This window comes from Manacus candei, unplaced genomic scaffold (genome assembly GCF_025592945.1).
Source record: "Manacus candei isolate 608988 ecotype Guabito, Panama unplaced genomic scaffold, ASM2559294v1 h1tg000042l, whole genome shotgun sequence".
NCBI classification, from domain to species: domain Eukaryota; kingdom Metazoa; phylum Chordata; class Aves; order Passeriformes; family Pipridae; genus Manacus; species Manacus candei.
Window position 1 is genome coordinate 6,459,707 of NW_026138090.1, and position 20,758 is coordinate 6,480,464.

The 20,758-nt window shown below is 36.4% G+C and overlaps 1 protein-coding gene across 1 annotated transcript in view; it reads left to right on the forward strand.

The window, feature by feature from the left end:
* The window catches only part of SEMA3E (semaphorin 3E), a 132,600-nt gene that overhangs the window by 95,612 nt on the left and 16,230 nt on the right, over positions 1–20,758 (forward strand). Inside the window, exons 5-12 of the mRNA XM_051795285.1 lie at positions 1,063–1,156; positions 8,143–8,262; positions 8,584–8,726; positions 11,229–11,343; positions 11,684–11,753; positions 13,034–13,178; positions 17,804–18,026; positions 20,607–20,698. Of these exons, the coding sequence (XP_051651245.1) occupies positions 1,063–1,156; positions 8,143–8,262; positions 8,584–8,726; positions 11,229–11,343; positions 11,684–11,753; positions 13,034–13,178; positions 17,804–18,026; positions 20,607–20,698 (1,002 nt within the window). The remainder of the gene's footprint in view (positions 1–1,062; positions 1,157–8,142; positions 8,263–8,583; positions 8,727–11,228; positions 11,344–11,683; positions 11,754–13,033; positions 13,179–17,803; positions 18,027–20,606; positions 20,699–20,758) is intronic.

The following is a 20,758-nucleotide window of genomic DNA, read 5'->3' on the forward strand; positions in this document are numbered from 1 at the left end:
CTTGGACCTCTTTGAAAATGTTTGCTGTAAGGGAGAGCTCCAGGCAGCTCCTCCTTAAAATCCTGGGGAATTTGGGTTCCTGTTGCATGTGATTTTATGCCTCACAAAATATTTGCCTTATATATGACCAATGTGAACCTGAGATTTAGTTTAATGCACTGGTAGGTTGCATTTATCCAATATATTAATATATTCTGCATTTCAGTAGACTTTTGAGTAAAACTGTTACACAGAACTGGAACTGCTAAACTATTGAAATGTGTGCTAGTCACATACTTGATGGTTATGTGGTGTATTTTTTATCAAGCTTTCATACTTTATTTGCCCTTTTATTCTCCCCTATCCCTGTGTTTTGTGGTATGGTGTTTTGGTAATATCTAAATTAAAAATATTTTGCTCTCACTCGATATTTTAATCAGAAATTAGAGGGCTTTTTTGTGAAAACTGAGACAAGCATAGCATTGCAAATTAAAATTTAAATTGTAAATTCTTTCTCAGTCTTTACAACCTTATACAGACAAATTTAATCAAGTTGCCAATATTTTTTTTATACTGATATTCTGTTAAATCCACTGCAAAAATCATAGCGCTCTGAAAACCATGACTGGAGATTCATTCCTAAACATACTTCTATGGAGAAGATCTATAAACATCTCAAAGCTATGAAGAGAAGATAACATAGTATGATATATTTAACAACTACTGGGAAAAAAATGCTTCAAGGGGGAAAACACATTCCATGGCTAGATATCTATTTAATGTTTAGATAATCTGAAGAAAAGATAGAGGAATCTTCCCTCCCTACTCTCACAGAAATGAAATAAGTGTAATTCTGGTGCATATTTTTCAGGTTCTTTTTGGGCAGTGCACACACAATGGTGATTTGTAGAAACCCAGAGATTTTTTGCTAGTACATCAGTAAGCAACCATAATTGTGTTTTCTCCCTAATGAAGTCAATCCATTACAAAGGTATAACTAAGTTAAAGCTTGTCTCTCAGGACTTTGTTTCTTTGCCTGTGGGGTTCACAGTGTTCTTTGTGATTCTTTTTTTTTTTTTTAAGGATCATCTGTTTCAACTGGAATCGCACAAATTTGAGAGAGGACGAGGCAGATGCCCTTTTGACCCCAGTTCTTCCTTCACCTCCATCTTAATTGGTAATGATCTTTATGTCACAAGCTTCATGGTCCTGTCAATCTGTCATTCTGAGTCTCTTTCTTCAGCACTCTGAAGTGTTGTCAGTCTTCCGTTGCAACCTTCCACATGTCAGACTTAATCCTCATGGTGCTGCCCACATTAATATTACATTCCAGGCACCATTAACTGCAACAAGGGTGTCTCAGTGAAGCGAGATGTTGAATGACATGTGCTATCCTGAAAGTAATTGATTGTTGTGTAATTTTGGAATTAATAATTTCCTGCTTTCCTTAAAAGTAAAACAATATGCCTAGCTTAGACATCTACACTGCTGAGACAAATACACAAGATTTACTATTTTTCATCTACTGAGAATCTGAGCTACAAGCATCTTGTAAAAATTTGGATTTAACTGTGGTTATATGAAACATTCATTGTTTACATACATTACCACCTTTGAGACAAAATAGATTTGTTTTCAATGTTGCCTTCTAACAAAACTATCCCAAAGTGGTGATTCAGTATTAGAAGCGTTGATCTTATACTCAACAGCATAAAAATAGAATTCAGTATGTCCTGCAGTGCCAGGAAACTGTGTTGAGATAGTACTCCTCTGGGACTTGCTGGTGAGTATATCACTGGGATCTTTGAAGTTGTGATATAACAAATCATATCTTTTTTCCTATATAATATTTTCTTGAAAACATGTTTTGAGATCAAGCAAAGACATTCTTAGTAATATTATAGTACATTGACTAAAGATAGCCTGAAACAGCAGGTAAAGGGTGAAAGCTAGATGCAGTTAGGGAGCAACACTGGTTTTAGAAAACATAAATAAAAACTTAGCATTCAAAAAGAATATTCATTAAAAGAATGCAAAAGAGGCAAAAGATTAAATAAATTTTCTACTTTTCAAGGATAAAAATACTAGAGGATTTTATGACCCTTTTGATATTTACATTTGGCTTTGCATTTTAAAATCAGGCAGCTAAAGTTTCTGATCATTGACTACAATGATATGGTTCACCCCTGGTGGAAGGGAAGTATTGGTCATGAGTGACAGGTATATTTTTACATGCCAGATTTATTTGCTCCTTTGCATTAACAAATTAATCAGAAGAAGAATCTTCATCAGTAATGCAAAATCTTTCAAATGCAGCAATTTATCAAAATATTCTTCACCGCCATTTAAAAAAAAAGAAAAAAAAAGACCTCTAATTCTTAAGAGTTAGTGGGTTAAGAAGTCATGCAAGAATCAAAAAAACCTGCTGTTATTTGACTGACCTTCCAAAATCCATGAAGCACAGATTGTTACGCTTTTATCCCACCCTGACTCCTGAATTGTTTCTACAGTTTTTGACAGATTCCAACCTTAGCTGAGCCTGGGAACAAAGACTCATCCAATGGAATTTGCTGTAGGCCTGAAACCTCATGGTCTAATCTTGAAGTCCAACCTCTCCTCAGATAGAATTAAGTAAATAAATTAACCCGACCATGTTCCTACTGTGAGATCAATATGAATTTTATTTGCTTAAATGAAAACCAGATTGTCCCACCGAGCACTTCAAGAATTTGCCTGAATTATGGGAGGTCCTATGGATCCTCATATTTTTATCTGAAGAAGAAATTCATTAAATAAGCCCTTCCCTGATAAATGCTGAGTAGGGTCTTGAGCATCCACTGGCAAAGACATAAAATCAATCTTACAAAGCTAGATAATTCTATAATGTGACAAGATTAAGAGGAGGAAATAAAATTTTTATCAGATCACTGATACAGCACTAAAAAACAGACTAACTTTCACCCCTTCATCAAAATTAATATGACCTGAGGAAGGTATTCAGAGGCTGTTTTTCCAGGCATACATTGGGAATTCTATAATTTCAAGTGATCATGGTATGATATTTTAAAAGCATAATGGAATTCTTCAAAGAGTTTATTATTTTATTTATATTTTTCTATTTTTAACTCTTGCAGTTAAACACTTCCAACACTTAGGAAAAATATCTTAATGAACTTTGAATTTCCATGTGTTCTACTTTATTCTACCAACTTCTACTAACCATAGACACACAGTTTACAGAATAAACAAAATTAATTCTGCTCCTTAGACTCCAGGATATATATTCTTTGTCTCTTTAGGCAGCCAGTTGAAAAGGGTAGAAGACATAGATGCAAACACTGTGAATATTAAGAATCTTTTAACTGAAATTTGAAAATGAGACAGACTTCTAATGCCAAGTATACTCTTTTATTCAACCAAGCCCTGATCACAGCTCATGATGGCCATGACCCCATGACAGGAGATGACAACTACTGCTTCCACCCTCCAGGATTGGTCTTCCAGTGCTCGGAGGTTCAATTCTTCATGCACTCCAATTTTCTTAGAAAGTGGAATCCACTCCTGGTACAAAGTCAGGGTGCCCTTGAAGGCTGCACCCCAGAGTTGTCTCCACTCTCCCATGTAGGTTCAGCCAATGTGCATGTCCCTTAAAAGGTTTTATGCAAACCTGTTAGCAAGGCTTTCACAACCCAGCATCCTCTTCTTCCTAAGGAAACTATTCAAAACTTGCTCCCACCTCTGCCACTCGCATTAACACAGCCTACACCAGCATGGCCATTGTCTAACAATGAGGATTAGGCTAACAATTAAATTTTTCCTACCTCTGATAAAAGTTTAAAAGCTTTTAAAATTTTGATCTTGAAAGATCATTTGCAACATAACTAATTAGAATCAGATTTAGTTGGATTAATTTAGGAAGAAAGACAATCCCTTCTTCTGCATCTCTTCATGTATTTCAACACAACACTTAAAATACCCACTTCAAGAAAACAACAGTTCGTGACTTGGCTTTATAACTAAGTATCTGTGCTGTTGCAAGTTTTATTGTGGATTATCTGACCCAGTGGTAAAGTAGCTTGTGATGAATTCCTCAATTTATGAATGATTAACTTTTACCAATTTATTGTCAGTATCAGGAAAAAGAATAGATATTGGATGGCAAACCGGCTGAATAAAATGTGTGTGTTTAGTTAAACGGATTATTAAACCTTTGGACTTCTATTCATAATGAACTCTACCATCTGCTTTCAATAGCCAAAACTATTTTTGATATCAGATCATGCACACTCATTAACTTAGACCACACTAGCTCTTGAAAGCTGAGAAATCAGTTTAAGTCCATGTTTTGTTACCTGCAACATATCACAAGCAAGCGGTGAAAAACCTCAACTACATCTGAATATGTTAATATCCAGGGAATCCATTCCAATATTTTCTGCTTTTACTTTTGAAATAGTTTTAGATATTTGTGTCTTTTACTCTACATTTTCTCTCAAAAGACAGAATACTTGAGTGACAGACAGAAAATACAAATATATAGAGGAAGTTTACCAGCTGAGCAATAGGTAATTTCTTTTGAATTTGCTGTTTTCCTACTGTGAGAAGTATCACTTGCTAAAATGTGAATTAGTGTTCTGATTTTGTTTGTCATATGAGTAATAACTGACTGACAGTCAAAGAAATACATGAAAGGTTCTACTCATTATGTTCTAATCCTTTATTCATAACATGAATTTTCCATTTTACACAAAAATAACTACTGATGAATAATAGCTTGTGTTTGCATTACCTTTCGATTGAAAATAGGTACACAAAAAATGCCAATAACAAATGAAGGAAATTCACCTTTAAGGTGGAAGAAGCCCATTTATAGAAATCTTTTGTATATATTATTTCAATTAAATCACATGCTTCAATCTATTTTACTTTAAGGGTTATTGTCTAGGAATTCTGAAGGGTTTAGAAGAAAAAATTTATATTTGATTTTGTTAATATTTTGCCCTGATAAAAGGGCAAAAAAAAAAGTTATTTTTAAATGGTTCCAAATGAATTTTGATGTATTTGTTTGTTTGAAAAGAATGTTAAGTAAAATGTATGCATGTATCACTTGAGCTAAAACTGGTATTTGAGGTCCATGGGTTTTTTTTTTTTTGTTTGCTTAAATAAGGAAATAAGAAAGTTTCTATTCTTGTTTTAGCATGATTAACCAGGCTGTGTTAAAACTTAAATTTTAGCAATTAATTTGTCATGTATGCATGAAGCTGAGGTTAGATGGAAGAGGAGAGGATGGAAGAGGGGAGGAGTAGTGAAGGTCTGTGAAGTTACTCTACTGATTTTTACTAGAAGATGCAGATTAATCAGTGTGATGTTCAGCAGTATAAAGCCCTGCAACAAAGACAGGACTGAGTTAATAGTAGATATTCAATGGGGAAGAAAAGAGTAGAAACCTTACGGGATTTTTCAAACATCAGTCTTAGGTTGTCACTGAATCTGGAATTGGTCAGCACCTGTAAAAACCTAATTGTGTTCAAAATTTGTAACTTGGATTTAAAGGATAAGTAAAACACTATTGGGAAGCACAAGGGAAGATCCTCTTAGTGTTAAAAGTGAAAATAATCTCAGAAGTATGTTATTGTGCTGAGATATTTGATAGTCACACTTGTTATTTCTGTCCCATTGCTGTCCTTGGGCGAAGTGACCTGCCTGCTCACGCTTGATACTTGTCTAATATTTAGCTTAGTAACAGTTCAGGGTAAATATCAGAATTAATTTATGTATGTGCACAATATCTTTCATGGAACAATATCCATCCAGGACTGGAACTTCCATATTCTCCCCTCAGGATCTCACAGATACAATCAGTCATAATTTCCTCAGTATATGGAAGAATGCCATGCCAGCAGATTGGTTACGTATACCAACATTTTGTACCTATGTCAAACAGAAGGAATAGACTTCATATCCAAGCTTCTGAACATCTGGACTTACAGATGTCAATCCTGATCACTGGCAATATGTGATGAATCATTTATCCTGCGCTGATGCATTTTCCAAGATTCATTGCAGTGTTGAAAGGATAAACCATCCTGTTTTGCATTACACATCACCAAAATTAAAAAGAATACCAGCCAGTCTGATATATTTTTCCAACAGAATTCTTAAAGGGGGATTTATGACTAATGTAACTCTCTAATTAGGGTTGTGCAGATTGTTTGGAACACTTTATAGACACTGGCAAATTCTGTGGTTTAAGCAGATCTGTGCTGTTTAAAAAATAAAGCTCTCTATTAGTTTTGGGCAACCTTAACTTCTACAGATGCTATAATTTATACTTTTTATTTGGTTTGCCAATATTTTACACTAAATCATGTCCATGTATTTTACAGGGCAATATCCATTCAGTATATAATGAAGCCTAAAGCAAAAGTATGCTCATCTCCATATCAGCAGAGGTGTCTAAACCAGCCCCAGTTACCAAACTTAACTTTTCAGAATAATTATTAGTGCTTATGGCACTAATTAAATTCATATGTATCTCTTGGAAACAAAATACACACTTTGAGGGGGACCAAAAAGCAAAATTCTTTCTTTTTGCTATAAACCTTTATAAATGCTAGCAAATGTTATTAGGATGGATCAGTCATGTTTATTTTGATTAGTGGGAAGGAAGCTGTGTCACTGAAACCTCTACTGAGATTAGCCTCGAACTGGAAATAATTTATTTCCCTCTCTTTGTGCAGTTTAATTCCTGCTGTGTTATTTTCTAACGTAAGGATGCCACCTAGTGACAATAGCTGCCTGCTTCTTAAAATGGCCCTAAAAAAATTCTAATCTAACTCCACAATGATATGAAATATGTTATTGTTAATTCTTGGTCAGCTAAGGGGAATAGTGTCCATACATAAATAAAAGGTATAATTATTGTTGGTATTTTAGTAAGGTAAAATATGTCCACTATCACAATTTTAGATGGCTGGATTTTCAAACGTATATAATCCAATTGTACCTATATACAGTTTCTGTTTCCATAAATTTTTCAGGAAATATTCATCACCATTTGTGCAGGAAGGATGAAATCTGAGGTCCTGTCCCTACTGTGATGAATATTTTAATGATATGAAAGCAGGTTATTGCTGTAGCAGAGAAAAATAGTCCCTTTTTCTCTGTGTGCTGAACACTGAAGCCCTTTGGCCAGCAAATTGTTCCCAAACTGTAGTTATTTCAGGGAAAGTGGAACAGCTCCAGTAGGCTGAATGGAAAAATCCCCTCAGCCTAATAAAATATGTTCTTGTTTATAGAAATCACTTCTAAGGTAGCAGGTGCTGCTTCTTATCTCTCCAGCTGGGGAGATAACTGCATCCAGCCCTCCAGTATTTTCAGTATGACTTTTTTTCTGCCATCTTTTGCACAAAGCCAAATCTCATAACTGTGCTCAGTTATGTTGGAGTTCTAGTCTGTGGATTCAGGGATGGTTTAGTCTTCAGCTGTAACCATGCAGTGTAGCTCAAATCAGTAGTCTGGTGCAGCTAACACCCTTCTTATCCTAAGCATTGCATTCTCTGAAAACTTGTTGCACTTTCATCCCACTTTCTGGCTCCTGTTATGTGTCCTCACAAACCCACCACGTCCCTTCCAGTTCTTCAACCAGGCAATTTGCTTCCTCTCATTAACAAGACCAGGGCACACCTGGAACTGCTCAGCAGCAAATCACTGGTCAAAATCTTTGCACTGATGAAAACTTAGGTGCCAACAAAGGATTGGTGTCCCTAGAGCCAGGCACTAACTGGCCCACAGTGAGATCTTTGAACTTAGGTACCTGATGTGTCAGATGTTATTGTGGCAGATGTGGATAGATGTTAATTTAATGCCCTCACGTTCTGTGTGTGAATCTATCCTGTTAAGTCAGTTTTGAAAATGAGACCAAGACTCATGAATTTTAAAATTCCTGTCCTCATGCTACTCCAGTTGTAAATATTGCACTGCTAGTAGGAACAATGTCCATGTGCTTGTCAGACTATATGTATAATACCAGCTCACCTTCTTACCTTATAAAATATCAATGACCCACGTTTATAATGCGGTACCTATCACATGCAATAAAATTAATGTTTAGAACATTACCAAGTTGTTTCATTTTCGGTTTTTTTCATGTATGGTCTGCAGGTGGTGAACTTTTTGCTGGTCTCTACAGTGACTACTGGGGAAGAGATGCTGCCCTGTTTCGCACCACGAATCGCATGGCCCATCTCCGAACTGAACCTGACAACGAGCGCCTTTTGAAAGGTATAGGAAGGAGAAGAAGGAAGAACTGGAGGTGTTTCAGATGACTAGACAATTTCTGTATAACCACAAATTAAAGAAATACTATTTGTGAATATGTATATCCATTTGGAGGTGAATTTAATTAAACTATGGGTTTTTTCCATGAAATTTTTCATGAACACCCTATTTCTATCACCTGGTTGCCCTTAGGTAGCTCTCTGATTCACAGATCCCTGTTTTTTAATTTTGTTTTTTGGTTGCTGCCAGCTGATTTTAAGGACTGAAAAAATAAGAGAATGTTTTAATAACTTGAACTCAATTCATCTCTGTTTTCTTTTAAAGAACCAAAATTTGTTGGCTCATACATGATTCCCGACAATGAAGACCATGATGACAACAAAGTGTATTTCTTCTTTACTGAAAAAGCTTTAGAGGCTGAGACAAACACTCATGCCATATATACCAGAGTGGGACGTGTATGTGCGGTAAGATCCTTTCTTTGACTCCCAGCTAAATGAAAAAGGAAGCATGTTCTTTCTTTGGTCCTTCTCCCCCAGGCAAATATGGCATCTGTTAGTTATGGTGTGATAGTCTGAATGAAAACCTTACATCTACTCACCCTCAAGTATGATAACATTCACAAGTCATCCAAAATCTGTGTTTGAAGTTCAGTTTAGCTGAGAGAGGTGGTAACTAACAGCAGTTGCCCACAGGACTCTCTTACCATCCACCTTCTCAGTTCAGATCAGGACTCTATTATCCTTCAAACTGGCTGTAGGTCCAGGGCCTCTTGCAGCTCTCACAGCTGACATAAAATGATGTCCCTTCACATTCCAGGTGACAGAAGTAGCCCAGCCACCAGTCCTCTCTGATATTCCCTCTTGCTTTCCTATTCTGTCAGTGAGGACTGAACTGAGGTTGTACAGGGTCAGTAGCTTTCCTTTCAGACAGCTGGATAGGGCAAGAGGCAATGGGTACAGATTGAAACACATTAAATTACATTAGAATGTAAGAAAACATTTTTTTACTACCAGGAGGGTTGAGCACTGACACAGGTTACCCAGAGCCTCAATCCTTGCAGACGTTTAAATCTTGACTGGACACAGGCCTGAGCAATTTACTGAACAACTTGTTCAAAGTAACTTACTTTGAGTAGGACAGTTGGACTTGACAATCTCCAAATTCAACTCTTCATAGAATGATTCGGGTTGGAAGGGACCTTAAAAATCATCCAGTTCCAACCCCTCTGGCATGAGCAGGGACACCTGTGTTTCCATAAATTTTGAAAACCTCTGATGCAAGAATGATAGGAAGGGTGCAATGCCAAAAACCTCTAGAGTGTTTTACAAATAGAAGCCAATTAATGTTTTCATTTCATCTCTCATTCCTCTTCTTAGTAACTAAGAAAAGTTGTGCAGATAGGAAACTAGAAAGAATGATCAAATTGTCCAGGTAGACTTAAGTTTTACCAGAAAAATCATAAGGAAAGACTTTTCTTCCCTCCACTGTCCTGCATGATTATCCATTTCCCACTCAGGCCATGCTCCTGGTGTGTTGGTGGCATTGCTTTTTGGATCCCTGGCCCCACACACATGGCGATCTTGGGCAGTTGCTGAAGAGAAGCACAGTTAACATATGATCTCCCAAATCAAGCTGCCCATAATTGGTTCTCTCTGAACAATTGACCACTGTAAGGCTGATGAGAGGAGCTCTCCCACTCCCACGGGGATTACATCTGCTTGATCAAAGGAAGGAAAGAGAAGGCTATTTCTTAACATTTGATTTTGTTAAAAAAAAATTATATTCCCCTGCCTAACTGTAGGGGATAGCTTCTTGAAAGTATTGGGCAAAGAACAAGGTACAAGTTAAAAATCTTCTGTCACCTCCATGTATGGTATATATCATATATGCTCATGAGCATACTACCTATTAAACTTCCTTGAGTACTCATGTATAACTTAAAAACATCTGAAGTATGCAAGGTACCAAATTGCAGCCTCAAGACATTAATGTTCACAAAACCAGCTGGCTTTCTGGATTCCAGCCTGTATCAAGATCTGAAGTAGAATTCTTTGGTTTATGTTCTGAATAGATTATTTTAATAGTTCCCTCTAGTCTGCAATATATCCACCTGGAAGTCTTATCTCTAGCCATGGGTTAACCCAAAATCCCACAGATCTTTCTCTTCCACTTCTTCAAAACTCGAAGTCTTTTATCATCTGGCCATTAACTTATCAGCTGTATGTTATAATTCAGATTTTATTTAGTGAATACAAACAACAACAAGTGATTCAGGAACTGGCTTTTTTTCCCAACTTTTTTATTTTTTTCTGAGCTGTAACAGGTTTTGCAACACAGAGGCAGCTACTCTGCATATTTCTACTTTTCTGAGGAAAACAGACCTCTGTTTGTGAGAGTTTTGCAAGCCTACTGCAGAACCTTCAACCAGTTACACAGACTACCTGAATATAAGGCCATGATTTGAGGATGGTACCTGAAGGTTACAAAAATCTGATTGCTAAGTAGTACTAAATTCTCCCTTTTCTTGCAAGTCCCAATAGTTGCCACAGCTGTACCATTTCTATAGATAGATTCAGACCTTCAGTTTCCAAATGCATCAAACTAACCCTGCACTGAGCTTTTACAAAAAAGCTAAACTTCACTAATATACTTAGTATATCTAATTTACAAAAATGAGCAATAAAAAGAAAGCTTTACAACTGCTGTATAGTTAAAACTATCCAGGGATATGGTACAGAATTAAAAAATTCTTGTAAACCCACAGCTCTTAATGAGACCTGGACTTGATCAGTGCAATCCTACTTGAAAACTGACTCCAGAGAAACAGTACTAGTAATAGACATGTGGTTTGGAAAGGAATGCCTTTGGCATTAAAAGACACAATGAACAATTAATTCAGCAGAGATGTTTGTGCTTCCAGACTTACTCATTCAAATTACCATTGGCACTTGTTTCTTTCTACACAGAATGATATGGGAGGCCAGAGAATGCTCGTCAATAAATGGACCACTTTCCTCAAAACCAGGCTGGTTTGTTCTGTGCCTGGGAGAAACGGAATCGATACGCATTTTGATGAATTAGGTAAATATCCTAGACTGCAATAAACTCAAAATTATCCAGAAAAGCCATACACTTTCATGATAACATACCTTACTATTAAATATTGTACTGTTTTATTCATTAACAGGGCGTGGTTGTTAGTGTTTTGTTTCCAATGTATATGAAATTCTATAAGTACAGAGTTGGCTATCACCTATTACTCCTTTATGCATTGTTTTTAAAGATTGCTTTTAAAATCTATATAAAATTAAATAGAATAAATGAGTAAAATAGGATTATACTTTTAACAATCAATGAAGTTTCTCTTCTGTGGCTGGGAAAAGTAGTTTGTTATCAATAATGTTGCATTTAAATTTTACAGAGGATGTATTTTTGCTGCAAACTCGTGATAACAAAAATCCAGTGATATTTGGCCTTTTCAACACTACAAGGTAAACAACTAGAAGACATAATAGCAGCCATGGAGGAATGTTTGAGCAGTCTATTAAAGAGATAGAAGCTGCATGATGCATATCCCTTAGCAAATATACAGTAAACAGTTTAATCTCTGTTCTAGTCACAGTGGGCTTCCTTGTTAATGTAAAAACTGCTCTATAACACTCAGGGGCTGAAGTCTCATTCAGTGATTCAGTCTATCTGGATCACAAATTAATTAAGTGCTTCTCAGCTTGAAAATTTCCTAGTGTCGAAGTATATGCACTCCTGCATGCTTATAAGAACAGCATCTCAGAGTCACCTGTCTTCCCCTAAGAGCTCCACTGTATTTCAAGGTTAAGTAGATAGCAGCTTAATTCCTACTAACTTCTTAGTGAAGCCTAAAGCATCAGCTGTAATGTTGCTGGTGGCCTCCTCTTCCTTTTCCACTGCAGCCTAGTTCAAGTGCAAGCATGTAGTACTCTCATCCCTGAAATCCAACTGTTAGTTTAGGATGTAACTGGTAGAAAAAATCAGCTGTGCTTTTGCCACTATCTCTTGATTTATTTTTTTCTAATAAACAAAGTCAGATCTGCTCCTCTAGCGATGCAGACACCTGGCATTTCCTACTGGCTCCCAATGCCAGTAAATTAAAATTATTTGGATCACCTTCCAGAGTCAGAAATAACTTCTTTGTAGAGAGCACTGATTCTTCTTTAAAAAAAAATAAAAAATCAATTGCTTCTCTGGAAATAAGTGAATAAAATTTAAAAGTAAAATAGAAACTTTTATGTGGATTGACCTACACGAAATGATCTTCTGATCTAACTGATAAAATCAACCAACATTCCCACTCAATAAAAAAAGGACTCATTTTAGTCACTGTTCCTTTTAGTCAGCATCTTTCCAAGCAAAAACAATAGGAAAAATGTTAGAGAAGAAAAATGGTAAACTGTTTAAATAACTAATCAAAGACATATAAAACCTGAGTTCAGTTCACTGTGCTTCCTCTGTGTTTCTAAACAAGTAATTTAGAGTTTGTGTTCACCATTATCAAATTTTGGCATAACAACACAGAGCTTCCTTGGAGAAATGTTATAAATATAAACACATTAAAGACATTTAAAGAACATTGCACACAATATTTAGAAGAAAAGCATATAGGAAAGAATAGGTAGTTTTTTATCCCTGAATACTGTTGAAATGTGACTTATTTTTAATTGCACAATAAAACCAGTATTATATATACAGAATGTGACATATTGCTTTAATAATGTCTTTAAATTTCACTTCATAGCAATATATTCAGAGGCTATGCTATATGTGTTTACCACATGGCAAGTGTCCGAGCAGCTTTCAATGGACCATATGCTCATAAAGAAGGACCTGAATACCACTGGGCCCTCTACGAAAGAAAAGTACCTTATCCTAGACCTGGTTCAGTAAGTACAATCTGTTTACCCTTGCTTTGCTATGTAAATGAAATTGAAAAGAAAAAGCAGACTGCTGCTAATGCAGAAATCTTCCTGACTTCACGGTCCAGGGTATATCTCCTTGAATACTCCAGCATTTCTGGAAAAGTGTGGAATGGCTCAGCCATAAGTTAATCGAGTGCTAGCCCCATATGTTTCCCCCCAAAAAATAGTGGGATTAAGTATATAAGGTTTTTCAAAATCCTCTTAGGACTTGAATTTGTCAACCTTGTGTCAAAGTCATAAGATTCCAAAGTTAGGACCCCAGGCAAAATGGATAGAAAGCAGCACCTCTAGAAGGTGGGTCAGATATTGCATTCAGGAACAGTGTGTTACCTGTGAAGGAACCTCCCTTTGTTTCTTTTGCCTGATGAAACCAGGACATTTAACAAGCATGAAAGGAAATTAAAAAAAAAAAAAAAAAGAAAACCCAAAAGAGGAATCCACTATTTCAAAGTCAGGTGGTTCTAGTTTCTTTTTTCCACCTCTTTTTCCAAAAGGATCAAATTGGAATACTTCTATAATTGAGATCAACGCACAGGTTAGAAATGAGACATAAATTTTAATAAAAGTAACTAATCAGAATAAATGCTTTTGTAGATAACGAGCAAATTCTTCATCATTCAAGGTCCTTCTCTCAAGACTGGTTCTTTCTGGAAACAATGGTCTATCACCCTTGTAATTCATTGGTTTGCTTTCAGACATCACAGAGTGAGATTTTACTGCCCTTAAGCTTATCACCTTAAGCTTGCCCTTAAGTTTCCAAGCTTATCAACATTCTTGTACCCTTTACAAAGAATACAGAAATAATAAAACAACATTGCAAACAACCAAACTCAGCAAAACCATTCATATTTTTTGCTAATTTTCACTCAAGTTTCTTTATAAACATAATTTCTTTTTTTTTTCCAATGGGTATTAAGTGAAGGAAAGAAACAACATATTTTGAAACTGTGATTAATTTTTGTAGCACGCTCTGCAACTATAGAGGTGCTGTCATGTAGAGAGTTGTTCCTGTCTGGCACTTAGATTTCTGGAGGAAATCACGAACTCATTGCTTAGAGGCAGGTAATTAATTTCTACAAAGCATTCCTAATTCCTGTGTTGATTTCTCAAAGGCATCACAAGTGATTTTCACCTCAAACCCTTTTCCTGTTTCACTCTCTTTCTAGGTGTTTCTGGAGTTTCTGTCCTAGGGCTCTCACATCTCCTCCTCTGCCTGTTGGTGCAGGTTGAGGGTGCCCCTTGCTTTGCAGGGGCCCGTCACCATCTCATGGAAGAGGCAGAGCCAGAGCCTTCCTCACTTTCCCCTTCCTGCTGCCAGTCAGGAGGAGCCTCACAGCAGGCAATGACAGGCTAACTCAGGGAAACATCACATCCGGGATTTCTTCTTTATCCTGTACCTTTTGGGATTACAACTACTTACCCACCCATGGCAATTGTCATCTGTTGCAAAGCTGCTTTTGTTTACACCCATGAAGCTCCACCCCTTATCATGCCAGCATTGGGTGGATTTCTGACTCTGTGAGATGCAAAGACAGCAACAGCTGTTTGGCTAAATCCCCCCCAGTTTTCACACTTCACCTCTTAATCTTCTCCCAGGCTGGGGGCTCAGTCTCATGAGCTTAAAGGGGGAATAAACAGTTGCTGGAGCAGTACTTTCTGCTGACTCAATATTCTCTTTTATACTGAACACAATCATTTCCAGAAATAAGTGTTGCATACAATTACTTTATCACTGAATCTCAGGAATGAGAGGTGAAAAGGCCCATTAACTTATCTACTACATGCCAGTACAGCCTTTCTCCCTGTAGTATGATTTCAAATGCATGTCCTTTCTCATTTTAAATTAATCATTTTAAATTCATGTTTTCCTCTGCTTCTCTTGGGGTTAGAGACTTAAGTCAAATTGTTGAAGCAGATGCTCCAAAAAAGAGTATATCTAAGATTTAAACATTATGAATATGATTTGACCATCTTGGCCAATGAACTACCACTGAAGCAAGTGTTGACATCAATACCGAATAATTTTTTGTTTGTTTGTCATTTTTCAAAGTTACTGGTATTGAGTCAGGATAGAAAAGCAGATAAATAAATTATCACATTTTGAGAAAAATGGTTGAGTTCAAAGGAATTATTAGTTTCCTATTTGAGTTTTGGTATATCAAATTTATAGTTTTTGCAGTTTTGCCTAATAATGAGACAGTATCATGCATGGATTGCATAATGGCTGTATATTTTACAATGATAATACAAGTTCTTAAAGTAGTGTTCATTTTTTCCAGGCAGTAGAACACCTCACATATGTTATTTGGACTAGCGTTAAACACAGGCATGAATTCAGTATTAATGACTGCAGTTAATACATTGATATCTCCTAGCACTGAAGATTAAATGGTGGGGTTTTGGCAAGAAGGAGAGAACACCGAGCCAGCACTTCAGCAAAGTTGACAATGATTTACAGAAATGCTGCCCTAAGTTCCACTTGCTTTCGATGCTTCTCTCCCTTGGCCACCTTTGGGTCAAACTGGATTGTTGCCTCCCCAAAAGGCAAGGCATAGGAGCTGAAAAAGTAGCAGAAGAGTGAAAGTAATTTTCCCCGTATCATGGAACAAATTAGCTGAGGAACCAGGTCTTTCTGGGGTGTTAATAGATTTAATTGTGTTTATATGATGCAGAGCACATCAAAGGCTGAACTAGCTGGCTCTGCCAGCCAAAAAAGCATTAATTGATTCATTTTTGGCTGCTCATTTCGGGCACAGTTTAGAGGTCTTTTCAATGTTTTTCCAGAAGCATGAAGAGAAATTGCGTTTCAGGCTGTAGCCAAGTGTTAGGTTTCAAATTCCAAAGAAAAGCTCAGCATATTGGTAAACTGAATCTCAGTACCTTTCCCATTTCAGGAATGACAGTGACAAGAGCCCAAAAATAACCTACTATTAGGCATTTCTGAGAGTCAGCACTCTTTGATCTCAGCTATTGAATGAGTAAAGAATAAGTCTATAAGGAATGAGAGCAGGGCTTAAAGCTAAATAAACAGAAAAGCATTGTTAAGAGTCACACAGGTTCTGACAGACTGAAATCCACTGCACTACTTCTACCATAATCTCTGCCCTGTTTTGCTGATTCTTTTAGTTCATTTAGGCTGTACTGCTTCTGGAACTGACATCAGTAAAATCAAAAGCGGTGCTGATAGGCTTCAGAGACAGCTGCATCTACTGTTTCCTTTCTAGACTACTTGATTTTATTTAATTAAAAATGAAAAGCCTGTGAAGGATTATTTTTATTAAATCTCTCCAGGGCTAGAACTTTGTAAAGGGAACCTGGCAATGCCTATTCACTTGATATGCTGTGCAGTGCATGAGAAGCAGAGGCTTAGCCTGTCTTCATGCTCCAGCTCTGTCTCTTTATTGCAAACAGCCGGTGAAATTCCATCATTAGGTTGATTAGACAGTTACTTTTAAGTCAACACTGAACAAATACTTTCCTGTAGCTAAACCCAGAAAGTGGAAACAAACATTGCCCCACTTGACAAGTGCAGGGGTTTGTTATTGTCAATTACAGTTGACCACAAGTTTAAAATTACTGTTTCCAGTAAACGTAAAGAGTATTTTATTTCATTTTATTGATTGAAAAATCCAATTTAAATAGGGAAAGGCTGCTACTGTGGCTTTGCTTGAAATGTTTTTTTAAAACCACACTGTCTTATGAATGTTTGGAGAAAGTAAATGGTTACTGAGATATTTCCAGCTTGATCATAAATGGTTTCAATTAGACATCATGAAGCAAATTGGAAATGTAGAATCTGTGTTCAGCTGGGAAACACTATCTCCTTCACAAAGCATCCTAAAATTAACTTCTCTCTTTAATGCATTAAATTATCCCTAATTGCACATTTGACTGAAGGAGTAAGCCTCTTTTAATCAGTCATTGACATAAAGTTTATTTGCTTTGCAAACTGATAGATTGATCAATGCAAACATTAGTATTTGAAGCTAAACTGTGATATATAATACTGCCATTGTGAGTTAGGAATTAGAATCAAACATAATACTGTTAGAATGCCTGAAATCAAGAATTACTGTTGCTGCTGGCATAATTTTTAAATGTGCTTAGTTTCTTATGGCAATATATTTTGCAATCAAAAAATAACAAGACTAGGGATTGATTTCAAGCATTAGTGTTCTGCTGACTCTGCATGTCTGTGTCCCTGTTGGGGCAGTAAACCCCTTTCTCTTAACTCTGTCAGTGACCATTTTGGTTACATCTGCAGTATGAATTTGGGGAAGACATAAGCACTATGGTTTTTGTCAAAATCTAAAAGTGCCACTATTTATTCTTCTCTTAGGATGCCAAAGAGGGAGGAACTCTCTCTTTCTAAATATGATAATGCCAAGGTTATGTTCAACATTCCCTTTCTTTTCATGATTAATAATCCACACATGCATAGAGTTCACTGTCCCAATTCCTACTGTGGTCTTCTTTGCTTGTTTATAGGTGAGGTTTTCTGTAGACTTGTCTTCGCCTCTGAAAACAAGACCTGTTTCTAACAATTTATTTGTCAAATCTTCAGGATAATCTGTTTTCTATTTTTGCAGTGTGCCAGCAAGGTGAATGGGGGTCTGTACACTACCACAAAAGACTATCCTGATGAAGCTGTCCATTTTGCCAGGAGTCATCCACTAATGTATCAGCCCATCAGGCCTGTTCATAAGAGACCAATACTAGTTAAAACAGATGGAAAGTACAATCTTAAACAACTAGCAGTGGACAGAGTGGAAGCTGAAGATGGGCAATATGATGTCTTGTTCATTGGCACAGGTAATTAAAGAAAGTAAGAAAGAAAAATTTAGTAATTTTTCTTTTATCTCCAGGATGAAGGAAATCTATGCAACATTCCTTTTTAACAATCTTTCTTTGCACAGCTGTGCCAGTTTTCACCTTACAGAGGGTAGTAGTCATTCTAGACCTGTGCTTCACTGTGATGATAACACTATATAGGAAAATAATGGTAGGGAAACATTTAAAGACTAGGAAGAGAATCTTAAGTATAGGATTCCATTTTAATTTCTTTTGTTTTCCAACAAGAACCTTAAATTAAATTGCTGAACAACCGGCCTTATTTTTTAAACTTCAGAACACAATCCTGTATCTGAGCATAGATCTGAGCTGAGACCTGGAGGCCTGAGAGAAACAAAAGTGATACGATTTTCAAAAATATCAGCTCAAGTTACTGGCTTTATTCCACAGTTTATTTTCCCCAGTTCTGGAGACCACAAGTCTAGCTGATACCATTAAAAAGAAACTGCCAGCTTCCAGATTTGGGGTTACAACACAGCTCAAGGAAGGAAGGAAATGCCCAAGGTTTTTTTTTTAAAAAACTGTTAGAAGTTTCCTGCCAAGCTTTCTTGTCTTTCTTTTGTGCCATTTTCTTAAGACACAGAGAGCTTGTTTAAAGAGAATTTTTAAATGTCTTCCAAACAAACACAATTAAGGCAAAATATAACATAGATCTTCACTAAGTCTAAGAAAGCTGAGAAAAAATAGATATCCTAATGGTATTTGAAAAATAAGAAAACTTAAAAAAATAAGAGGAAAGGCTGGAACTAGACAAGATTTTAGTCACATCTAATCTGTCTGGAAAAAATCCAAGGATTCTTACATTCACATTTAATCAATTTAACAACAAGAGTGGTTTCACAAATCATTTTAACCATTTTGTCTAGGAAAGCAGTTACAGTGAATTATTTTTTACTAATGAAATTCCTCTGATAAGCACATTTTAGTGTTGAGAATATTCAAAAACAGTATCGTTGTAGAATAGCAAAGGCTTATTTATACTAGAGTTCTTTTCTAAGCTTTTAAATGACCTCAGTATGGTCTTGTTATTGGACTTACTGTAGTTTATAAAACATTGCACAATGTGTCACTTATTTCTGTACAGCATATTTTACAATGAGGTCTACATTTTTCTTATTTTCTGCTTGCATTTCTGATTGAGATTGTTTAAAATGTTCTTGTATACAAGACCTCTGTTCAGCAAAGTTAAATCCAAAGGGGCTTAAGTGTATGCTGTCTGATCTCAGGTGAGAAAAAATTCCAGCGAAAGAATTTGGGTTTTGGAAACTCTGAAATGGAACCTGCAATCTCTACTCTGACAAAGCTCCCATTAGAAAACTCTTTGCTTTTTTGGACAATATGATGTTAGAAAGAGTTAATATTTTTCTTAATCCAAATCCAACCTGCTGTGTAACATAAGTAAGCAACATCTTACAGCTGAGCAAAAGTTTCCATAGGGTAGCAGTGCAGGTTAGAAAGGTTCATCAAAGGAGAAGTCTGAACATCAGAGCTTTCACATATCTGTCAGCGGGATTCGGAGAGAGACTTACTTATGAAAATCAGAGCTCGGAATACAATTTCTTTTTACTGTTCCATCGCAAAATTGATGCCTTTGATTACATATTCTCTTTGAGAAATGGTGTATGACCCCAGTTTAATGGTCCCTCTCTTTGTTTGCTCCTTTGATCTTTTGCTGAACATTTTTCCCAGTGCTTGCCTGCTTAATATTTCCCCTGTAAATCAAAGGTGACTGAAAGTAACAGAAGAAAGGAAGTGATATCTGCCATTGTTGATGACAGATTTTCAGATTAAGGAGTGGAAGACTATTCTATTAATAGCCAGCAAGGCAAAGCCGAAGTAGTGGAAGACCAGATGCTATTTGTGTGTTTTAATTTCCTGAGAGAGTTGCAGGGACAGAGAGGTTGATAAATCTAAAGTCCAATGTGCCTTAGTCTTTTTGATATTTTAGTTCATTTTCCTTTGACTAACACCTTCACCTCAACAGCAGCTCAGTGTTTCCCTAGAGGAGAGTGAGAACTGTGCACAATGAACCCCTGAAGGTTTTCCCACTCTTGCCTGGAGGAACAGAGCTGCTGCCAGCAATTAAGGACACTAGTAGTTTCCTATCTAGTGTAAACAGTCGGATCCTATAATTAAAGCTACTTTACACTTGCTTGCCTCAATGGACTCCGATGGAAACAATGGACTCAGTTTCTGCCTACTCCCATTTCTTTTTCTGAAATATGGTCACCCTTTGTGATCCTTTTGCAGTTCACCAAGGGGTTATGACCCAGCATTTGAAAAATATAATTAATCATGTACCCTAGGCATGTTTCAGTTAACTATTATTTTCTGGGGACAAATTGTAATTTTTTTTTTATTTTCTCAGAGTAAGAATCCTCATTAATTACAGCAATATGCAACTACCTGTACATATTTATAAATTTCTGTCTATTAGCAACTTTAAGAAGTCATTTAGGTATGTGAAGGACATATAAATATTTCCTCCAATTATAACCTCTTGGTATGTTTTGGTTTTTTTTCTTTTTAATTTATTTCCAGATAATGGCATTGTGCTGAAAGTCATAACAATTTACAACCAAGAGACAGAATCAATGGAAGAAGTGATTCTTGAAGAGCTGCAAGTATTCAAGGTGAACTGTGCTGTGTATGAAGTGTATATACAAGTCCTGAATTTTCTGCAGAATTAAAAT